Here is an 11,555-nt window from a genome sequence, read left to right on the forward strand (position 1 = left end):
GAATGAACTAGCAGCAACGTTGTTTGCGTTCGACATCTACAAATAGAAAGGACAAAGATAGATTAGAATATGAATCCCTAATTATCACCCAATAAGAAAAATTAGGGTTAGGATCCAACAACAATATTTACATATTAGAAAAGGGATGCCGTAATCTAACATGAAAACAATTTGAAGGTAAGTGAATGACGATTCACTAATTCTCCACCATAAAAACATAACTTTAAGTTCTAAATGTATTGAGTTTTCCTAGGTTTCGATGAGATTCATTGAAACTTTTCAATGACATGTTTAAATCTCGATATGCCCCTCTCGTTTGTGACTGGGATACCGAGGATCACAAAGTGGGTGTGAATTACCATGCAAATTCACACGGTGCCTTCATTGTAACAATCACCTATTCGATGTGCCGGTAAACCACACACACTCCATCGAACTATGATAAACAATGAATCACCCTTTGCCACCTTTGCTTAGAACAAATTAGTGTGCCGGTAAACCACACACGCTCCACTAACTTCTTAGCAAGGGTGCAAAGTGTAATTTCATGGTATTGCATCAATTCACTTTTCCTAAAGTAACTAGGATTGGGAAATTTTTGAAAAACATGTAGTTACTTTGTATTTCATATTATACTTTAATGAAGAGATGAGGTTGCCCTATCCCACCCGTTCGGCTAACGACCCTCCATCGATCAAGCAAGTGGTGGGTGTGAGTGTACACCCATTAAGCGCCATTTTATAGGCAGCAACCTTATACCCACCTTATAGACCGACTTCGTGAATGAGGCCTACTAACGGTAAGACTAGCATTTTAATTATACATATATATATATATATATATATATATATATATATATATATATATATATATATATATATATATATATATATATAGGGCTGGATTTTAAACTTGTAAAATTCTAGGGTTTGAAATTTAAATTGTCTAAATTGCACTTTTAATCACAAAACATAAATTTCAAAACTCTAGGGCAAGTTTTAAACTTTTAAAAACATAGATGATCAAATAACAAATAATCTCAATTAACAATTAATTCCATAATTATCCATATTTGATTTATTTAATGATTTCTTGCAAAAGAATTTACCAATTTAATAAAATAATTAATCAATTATCACATAAGGAAACAAATATTTTATTAATTGATAAATATCTTCAATTAGGTCAAGAATATACTCATATATATCATAAAATCGGATTTATATTGATCTAATATGATTAAGGCAAGTATCTCAAAGATAAACAACAAGAAATCCCGAATATGGCTCTTTCTGACGCTCGAACTCGCCGAGTACCCAGATGGACTCGCCGAGTACCACCATCGGACTCGTCGGGTTCATCAGACAGAGGACAAAAAATGATTTTTCAGCAACAAACAAGCAATCAAAGTATCAATTCAATAGAAACCAATCTAGTCTCTGATACCACTGATGGGTTTTAGCCAAATCAACATTCCTATGTGCATATGCTACCCTAATGCTTGGATCTAGGTTTCTCTAATTGAACATACATTGAATCCAAGACTTCTAATGGCTAATATACAATAGTAACAATATGAAATCAAAGATTAGAAGTTTACCTTGAATCACTTGCTTGATCTTCTTGTCCTTGAGGCTTTAGAGTCACAATTGTCACTCCTCTAATGGCTTACAAACATCAACTAGCAAGGAGGATGATTTGAGAGAGAGGAGGGAAGAGAAATTCGGCCAGGGTTTCTTCTCTAAGCACAAGTGCCGATTTCCCTTCGCCCTTGGGGTCTATTTATACTTGTAAGGCTCCTAGGGTTTCACCCTTAAACCCTAATTGGATAACTTAAGCCCTAAGCAATCAAAATCCTTTCCATGATAAGCCTTGGACGATTTTATGGCTATCCTTAGCCCTAGAAATCGTCCACCCCTTATCCACAAAGGATATATAGCCCAAAGTGCAACTATCAAACAATTGACAGTTTATGCCCCTTTATTTAATTAATCTCTTTAAGTCACCAAATTAATTCCTAATTAATTTATGACTTATATTAATCAAATAACAATATTATTATTCCTTATATTATTCTCATAATACATTAATAATATTTCTTCTCTCATTATAAATCATCCTGTCAAGTTGCTATGGTGAAGGCAACCCAAAAGGACCATGCTCAATCGGGTCAAATACTTGCCTAATATAGTTGCAGCCTTAGACACTATTCCAACAATGGTGACCTAACATAGCCGAACCATGGTGTAGGAACCGTGGTGGCTTGTTAATTGGTCGAACTGTGATGTTCAAGTCATGGCTACTAGAACAATTTTTGAAGGCTAACTCAAATAAACATCCGTTATTGGTTTTAGCGGATGAAGATTCAACATTAAAGCAAGCTGTTGATTCATTTTATTATCAGTCAAAGCATAGATTATACATGTGGCATATCATGAAGAAACTGCCAAAAAAGGTATTTTTTTTGTATATTTTTGCTTCTGTTAATTATATATGATTGAACATATTTGGATATATAAAAGATTTATAATCACATATGATTTTAGTCATATATTCATTAAAGGTTAATACAGTTAAGATTGTTATTAAATGTTAACCACATATGATTTTAGTCATATATTCATTAAAGGTTAATATATTTAAGATTGTTATTAAATGCTATTTTGTTGTAACATATTCTAATCGCATATGCTTAAAGCATATTATTTGTTGTTTTATGTTTATAATAACATGTGATTGAATCATTTTAAGTTATGAGATCCTATTATTACCTTTATATTTGAATATTAATATGTGAATCACATGTGATTGTTACAGCTATCTATGGAATTTCTTAAAAACACCGATTTCAAGAAAATATTCAATAAGCTTGTTTGGGACATGTATATTGAGCATGATGTTTTTGAGTGGAATTGGGAATTGTTGATGAAAGAATTTAATCTTGAAGATGAGAGGTGGTTTAAAGATATTTTTGAAAATAAGGAAGCGTGGGTACCTGCATATTTCAGTGATTTTCCATTGTGCGGGTTGATGAAGACAACAACAAGTTCTGAGAGTATCAACTCCTTTTTCAATTCATACCCACAAACGGAAAATTTTCTTCTAAATTTTATGAAGAATTACGACAATGCCATTCAAAAACAACGATATAATCAATGTGAACTTGATCATAAAACTAAAGGAGCACATTATTCTTTGAAGTCTCCACATATTGTAGAAGAATTTGCAGCAAACTTCTACACGAGCAAGTTATTTTTGGAAAGTCAAAAAGAGATTTATAAAGGAGGATGGTATTGCGATGTTAAAGATTTAGGCGAGGGAGATGGGTGGGAACTTTTTAAAGTTATGCACATGAACCATAAACATGAAGTAACAGCAACGTATAAGGTATTTTATTTTTTAATTATACCTTATTTTTTATATTATCATAATGTTATAATCAAATGCAATTCTAATTGGATGTGATTAATGAAAATTTTAATTTTTTAAATCAGATGTGATTATACTAAGATTTTATTATAGGTACATGTGATTAAAATCACATGTGATCATACGTGCCACTCCAGATGTTATTATAGGTATATGTGATTATAAGTACATGTTATTACAAGTGCATGTACAATCATATATGATTATAAGTACATGATATGTGACTTTGTATTGTTACATGTGGAACTAAAATATGCTGAAAAAGAAGTGAACTACAGTTGTGGATATAATCGTTTTGGTATACTGTGTAGACATGCTTTCAGAATATTGATGAACAAAAGTTTTGATAAAATTCCGGAAAAATATATTCTTAGGCGATGGAGAAAGGATGTAATATCTTTAAATTATCAACTATCAAGAGATCGTTTTGATGGAGAGGATGCAAATGTTACTAAACTGGTCAATGAAGTATTTTTCAATATTGAGTTTGCTTTAGATATTATGAGAGATAATAGAAATATATTTGTTCAATAAGGGCTCCAGAAGATGTTGATCGTAAGTGAGAAGTTTTTGCTAGCCAATAGGGTTTTGAGTGACCTAGAACTTGTGGGTTAGGGAGAATTATTGGTGGAGGTGGAGAAAGTGAAGTATGACTTCCACGATCCAACCGCGGGACATCATCTTCAAGAGGAAAGCGTGTTCCAAAGATTTGGAAGACCATAGTTGTCTAAACTAGACATCTACAAATGTGTAACACCGTGAATTTCAAAATAATTTTTCGCATAATATAAAAACATTTTCATTAAATTTTCATAAAAACATCAATGTTTTAAGACTCCAATCCATATCAAACAAAATCCCAAGATCACATATCATAAAAATCCCGTGCGTGTGTACATATCAAGCCGACGCCTTCCCACGGTCATCAGTAGTACCTGAAACAAACAACACTAACACTGTAAGCACAAAGCTTAGTGAGTTCCCCAAAATACCACACATAACACATATTAGCCACTCGAGGCTATAACTCTGTGGGTCCGTAGACCCTACTCTGTGAACCCACTGGTTCTAACTCTGGGAACCTTCCGGTTCCAACTCTATAAACATGCACAGCATAAATCACAAAGAAATAATGCAGTACAACACATGACATACATATAGCATACAAATACTCTGTCACATAACTCTGATTACCTATTAAAGGTAAAGTATATTGAGAAGACTCACCTCGCGTATCTCGATAACTCGCAAATCCCAGAAATCACTCGCGCTCGATCCTCCGAGCTATAATCCTCCTATAACACAATAAATCTCTAATTAACACTTTCTCAACTAAGGTTGACTGCCCCTATCAAGTCAACACTGGTTAACTCCGGTCAACGGTCAGCGGTCAACTTTGACCAGACTCGGCGAGTCTATACGTGTTCACTGACTCCCTAGGATCCTCTTTTGACAGGTCGAATACTTCCCTGACTCGACGAGTTCCACCCGGCAGGAATCGTGGGGCCACCACGACTCAACTCGCTGAGTCTCAAGAACAACTCGGCGAGTTCAGCTCGACTCAGTCCACCTGTCAGCCCTCTCTACTCTCCCTGACTCACTGAGTCAACCCTTAACTCGGCAAGACCACTCGCTGAGTGGTTGAGGACAATCTTCATGCTACTCGTCGAGTCTGTTCTTCGGACTCGGCGAGTCCATGCCATGCATCAACTCAATCTCGCTTCTGAGGTCAGATCCGTTCCAACAACTCATAGATCTGGCCCTCCCAAGCACATTCATCACGTAAAGTCACAATCTTGGCTACCATGAGACGCCTACAAGGCTTCTTTTGAAGAAATGACCTCTAAAATGGTAACCTAAGTCCCCAACTCAAAAGGAAAGGCATAAAGCATGGCATTTGGGACTCTTTGGACCTTCTATGGTCCAGATCTAGGTACCATATCCCCATGGGACCTCTCATACTCCAAACACAAGGCAAACAAGGCATGAAGAAACCCTAGATTTGACCATATCAAGAAAAACACGAGTATAAGCTCTGAATGTTGCCTCAAATAGCCTCTTCTGCCGAAATGGGAGTAGATCCAAGCTCCCCAACTCTCCTAGTTTGGCCTTCCTCTTCCTTTCTTGCAAATACACACAAAAATGGTGAATAATGGCCTCTTATCTCCCTCACAAGAACTCTCAGCTGCTCTGGTGCTCTAAAGGTCGAAGGTAGCCGCAATGAAGGGGTTTAAAGTCCTTTAAATAGGGCTCAAGGCCGGGAAATTAGGGTTTCATTAAACAGCGCGGACTCGCCGAGTCCAGACGCGAACCCGCGTCAAAATCCGCGATCATACTCGGCGAGTCTAGGCTCCAACTCGCCGAGTCTCCTCTCAAATTATCAAAAATAAATAAATGAATAATACCTGGGAATCCGGGCTGTTACAATTCTCCCCCACTAGAACTAGACTTCGCCCTCGAAGTCTCGCTCTGCAAATAACTCTGGATGCTGCTCACACTTCTCATGCTCCGGTTCCCAAGTCATCTCGGACCCCTTCCGATGCTGCCACTGAACCAAAACCAGGGTACCTCCTTGTTCCTCAGAACCTTGATTTTCCGATCTCTGATGGCCACTGGTCTCTCAGCATAATTCAGGCTCGCATGCACCTGAATATCCTCTAATGGAACCACTGCCGACTCATCGGCTATACACATCCTCAGCTGTGACACACGAAAAGTGTCGTGAATCTGCCCCAACTCTGCTGGCAAATCCAAACGATAGGCTACCCGGCCTACCCTCGCGGTCACTCGGAAGGGACCAATATATCGGGGCCCCAACTTGCCCCTCTTCCTGAATCAAATCACTCCTTTCCAAGGAGAGACTTTCAGGAGTACAAGGTCGCCGACCTGAAACTCAAGCTCGGACCGGCGTCTGTCTGCATAACTCTTCTGACGACTTTGAGCGGTCAACAACCTCTGTCCGACCTGTTGGATCTGCTCTGTCGTCTGAAGCACGATCTCTGTACTGCCCATCACCCGCTGTCCAACCTCTCCCCAACAAATGGGGGTCCGACACCTCCTCCCATACAACAGCTCAAAGGGTGGCATACCAATGCTCGAATGATGGCTGTTGTTGTAGGAAAACTCTACCAAGGGCAAATATGCATCCCACCTACCCTCGAAATCCAACACACATGTCCGGAGCATGTCCTCGAGCGTCTGAATCGTCCGCTCACTCTGACCGTCTGTCTGGGGATGATATGCGGTACTAAAATGCAGTCTAGTACCCAAATCCTCATGAAACTTCTTCCAGAATCTGGATGTGAAGCGCACATCACGGTCTGAAACAATCGAGATCGGCACCCCATGCCGAGATACCACTTCCCTCACATACACCTCCGCCAATTTCTCTGCTGAAGAACTCTCGCTGATAGCAAGGAAGTGAGCGCTCTTCGTCAATCTGTCCACAATCACCCAAATTGCATTAACTCCTCTAGCAGTCCTTGGCAATTTGGTGATGAAATCCATAGTGATCTATTCCCACTTCCATTCGGGAACCTCCAATGGCTGCAACTTACCATGCGGCCTCTGGTGCTCGGCCTTAACCCTACGGCAGGTCAAGCACCTCTCGACAAACCACGCGACATCCCTCTTCATACAGGGCCACCAATACTCCTTTCTCAGATCCAAATACATCTTAGTGGCCCCCGGATGGATCGAAAATTTCGACCGATGAGCCTCCTCCATCAAAATGGTACGCGTTCCTCCCACAAACGGTACCCAGATACGCCCCTGAAATGTCATAAGCCCCCGACCATCGGTAACGAACTCTGAAATTAAACCAACAACACGTTCCCTCTTCTACATCTCAGGTTGCACAGCCTCGGCCTGTGCCCCACGAATGGCGTCCAACACTGGAGCTATCACGGTCAATCTCAAACATACATCCCGCAGCGGGGTGCTCTCCGCCCTGCGGAACAATGCATCGGCTACCACATTAGCCTTGCCTGGGTGGTACAGGATCTCACAATCATAATCCTTGACCACATCCAACCACCTTCTCTGACGCATATTTAGGTTGGGCTGATCCATCAAATACTTCAAACTCTTATGGTCCGTGTATATCCGAACCCCATACAAGTAGTGACGCCAAATCTTGAGGGCGAACACCACTGCCCCCAATTCTAGATCATGGGTGGGATATCTCGTCTCATGAGGCTTCAGCTGCCTCGATGCATATGCTATCACATGGCCTCTCTGCATCAACACCGCTCCCAACCCCAAAATCGATGCATCACAGTATACCACAAAGTCCTCCATCCCTTCCGGGAGGGCTAACACCGGGGCTTCGCACAACCTTTGGCGAAGTGTCTCAACGGAGGCCTGCTGCTCGGGGCCCCATGAAAAAGCAACACCCTTCCGGGTCAATCTGGTGAGTGGCACTGCGATCTTAGAGAAATCCTTGATAAATCTCCGATAATACCCTGCCAACCCAAGGAAACTCCTGATCTCGGAAGGTGACCTCGGCACCTCCCAACTCATCACCGCCTCAACCTTGGCCGGATCGACCAATATCCCTTCCTGGTTAACGAGATGTCCCAAGAACTGGACCTCCCGTAACCAGAAATCACACTTGGAGAATTTGGCATAAAGCCTCTCCTATCTCAGAACTCCGAGAACCTCTCTCAAATGCTCCTCATGCTGCTCTCTAGATCTCGAATATACCAGAATGTCGTCGATAAACACAATCACCGACCGATCCAGCATCGGCCTACACACTCGGTTCATGAGATCCATGAACACTGCCGGGGCATTGGTGAGCCCGAAAGGCATCACCACAAACTCGTAATGCCCATAACGCGTCCTGAACGCTGTCTTCTGGACGTCCTCATCCCGCACCCTCACCTGATCATATCCAGACCTCAAGTCGGTCTTGGAGAACCAAGATGCTCCCTGGAACTGATCGAACAAATCGTCGATCCTCGGCAACGGGTAATGGTTCTTGACCGTCAGCTTGTTCAACTCCCGGTAATCAATGCACATCCGGTGTGAGCCATCCTTCTTCTTGACGAACAGGATAGGCGCTCCCCACGGCGAGCTGCTCGGCCGAATAAACCCCTTCCCCAGCAGCTCCTGAAGCTGCGAGGATAACTCTTGCATCTCTGGAGGTGCAAGGCGATAAGGCACCTTAGCGATAGGCGCGGCCCCTGGAACCAAATCGATATTGAACTCCACTTGCCTCACAGGAGGGACACCCGACAACTCCTCGGGAAATACATCCGGGAACTCACGCACCACCGGAAACTCCTCAACTGAACTAGGCCTCTCGGAATCCACCCGCGTATCCATCACATACGCCACAAAACCCTTACAGCCCTACTGTAGACACTGCCTCGCCCTAGCGGCCGAACAAAACGCTGATCCTTAACGCGTACCCTCGCCGTACACCGAAAGAACTCCCCTACTAGGGTCTCGTATGGTCACCAGTTGTCGCTCACAGTCGATAGCCACACCGAATCTGCTCAACCAGTCCATGCCCACAATGACACAGACATCACCCATCGCAATAGGAACCAGATCAATCGGGAACTCAACTCCGAAAATCTCGACTACGCACCCTCGGAGAACCTCCGTGGCATATATCACCCTCTCATCAGCTATGGAAACTCTCAAAGGCCGACTCAACGCCTCACAACTAACACTGATATGCTGACTAAAAGCCAAAGATACAAAAGACCGACTCGCACCCGAGTCAAATAACACCAAGGCAGGTACAGAATTCACAAGAAAAGTACCTACGCATAACATAATATAAGCATAATATCTCAACATCAAAATAAATACACGAAAGAATACATACCAGCCACGACATTGGGCGCTACGCGGACCTCCTCCGCGGTCAGCTGAAAAGCTCTCCCTCGTGCCCTCGGCGCCTCGGCCTTGACTGGCTGACTCTCAGTAGCTCTGATGGCGGCAGGGGCAGATCCCTGAGATGATCCTCGCAACTGCGGACACTCTGCCTTCCGGTGTCCGGTCTGATTGCAGTGAAAACAAACCGTAAACCCCTTGGGGCAGTCCTTGGCCATGTGCCCCTCCTTGCCACACTTGTAGCAAGATCCCGCTCTACAGACTCCATCATGTCCCTTGCCACACTTCCCACAAGTGCGGCCCTTCTGGCTCCCTGGTTTGGGATCAGCGAGCTTGGCCCGCTTGGCTGCCGGCTGAGACTGTGCCGGTCGCCGATCCCTCCCCTGAGACTCCGCCTCCTCCCTGGCCTGAATCTCTAGCTCAATCTCCCTCTTCCGTGCATTCACCTAAAGCTCGGAAAATGTCCGGTACGAGGAGTTCGCCACGAACTCCCGAATGTCTCGCCTCAAGATACTGAAATATCGGCTCATACGTGCCTGCTCCGTGGACACGTGCTCAAGGCAGAACATCGCCCTCTCATGGAACATCCTGGTAATCACCGTAACAGACTCAGTACCCTGCTTGAGGGTCAGAAACTCTTGAGCCAAATGCTCCCTCTCCACCTGGGGGACATACTCATCTCGGAACATGGCAGTGAACCTCTCCCAAGTTACTGCCGCAAGCTCAGCAGGCGTAAAGTGCGCCGTCACAAACTTCCACCTGTCCTTCGCTCCCAAGCGAAGCTGGTTCAGCACGAACCGAACCTTCAAACGCTCAGGAGTTGAGCAAGTGAAGAAACACCCCTCTATATCAGAAATCCATCTCATAGCTGCCACCGGGTCCTGGGTCCCATCGAACTCTGGTGGTTTTGTGTTGCTGAACTCTCGGAACAGCAACGCATCACCACCCTGCGGCCTCGCTGCAGCAATAGCTGCGGTGGCCGCTGCAACAGCAACCTCAGATATAGCGGCATAACGCTCGTCAAAGGTCTCAATCAGCATGGTCTTAATAGACCCGAACATCTTTGGTATCTCTGCCCTGATGGCCGCAGCCACCTCCTCATGGATGATCCGGCGGATCTCCTCATCACTGGTCTCATTGCTCTCAGGCATCAGATGTGTCCTCACCATGATCTACCTCTAAAATACAACATATGATAAATTAGAATCCATTCGAGCATACTCACACTCGACAACTCTTCCCTCCTTTATCCTTGGTATTCCAAAGATTCTTACTTGGGCTGTACACCGCTCCGGTAGTTTCAGTAGTACGGGCCCAATACTACTATCCGCACGGTATCAGAATACACCCCAAGTCCTCCTCTTCGGATCCCAAATTCCAAGTACTCTATCATGCACAATCCACTCTCTAACAAATCTCTCATAAGCCCCTCGCTGCTACCTACTCACTCTCAAGCATCTCATAGCAGCTCACCTCTCCCTAGGCTAAGGCATCACAAATCAGGCCACTCTAGTCCTAACAGGAGTACATAGCCTACTCTAGCATGAGAATACATCATATCAATATTAATATCACATAATATGAGGGTATTTTGGGAAATCACCGTTCGGGCGGGGACTGATTGTACACACAACTCTGCTATGCGTTTTTCCAAAAATCTTTTACTCTTTTTGAAAACACTTCTCAAATCCTCAGTTTGAGTTCTAATACGCCCGAAGGTGTACTCGAATCCCTCAAACCAAGGCTCTGATACCAACTTGTAACACCGTGAATTTCAAAATAATTTTTCGCATAATATAAAAACATTTTCATTAAATTTTCATAAAAACATCAATGTTTTAAGACTCCAATCCATATCATACAAAATCCCAAGATCATATATCATAAAAATTCCGTGCGTGTGTACAGATCAAGTCGGCGCCTTCCCACGGTCATCACTAGTACCTGAAACAAACAACACTAACACTGTAAGCACAAAGCTTAGTGAGTTCCCCAAAATACCACACATAACACATATTAGCCACTCGAGGCTATAACTATGTGGGTCCGTAGACCCTACTCTGTGAACCCACTGGTTCTAACTCTGGGAACCTTCCGGTTCCAACTCTATAAACATGCACAACATAAATCACAAAGAAATAATGCAGTACAACATATGACATACATATAGCATACAAATACTCTATCACATAACTCTGATTACCTACTAAAGGTAAAGTATAGTGAGAAGACTCACCTCGCGTATCTCGATAACTCGCAAATCCCGGAAATCACTCGCG

At 43.2% G+C, this 11,555-nt stretch overlaps 1 protein-coding gene across 1 annotated transcript; it reads left to right on the forward strand.

The window, feature by feature from the left end:
• Positions 1 to 2,284: 2,284 nt before the first annotated feature.
• On the forward strand, positions 2,285 to 3,500 carry LOC145099372 (protein FAR1-RELATED SEQUENCE 5-like). The gene is made up of 3 exons (XM_079036962.1): positions 2,285 to 2,455; positions 2,818 to 3,387; positions 3,495 to 3,500. Exons 1-3 carry the CDS (start codon positions 2,285 to 2,287, stop codon positions 3,498 to 3,500), a joined length of 747 nt encoding a protein of 248 aa, XP_078893088.1.
• Positions 3,501 to 11,555: the final 8,055 nt, after the last annotated feature.

The sequence above is a fragment of the Lactuca serriola genome, chromosome 4 (assembly GCF_051521515.1).
Source record: "Lactuca serriola cultivar US96UC23 chromosome 4, Lser_US96UC23_V15, whole genome shotgun sequence".
NCBI lineage: Eukaryota > Viridiplantae > Streptophyta > Magnoliopsida > Asterales > Asteraceae > Lactuca > Lactuca serriola.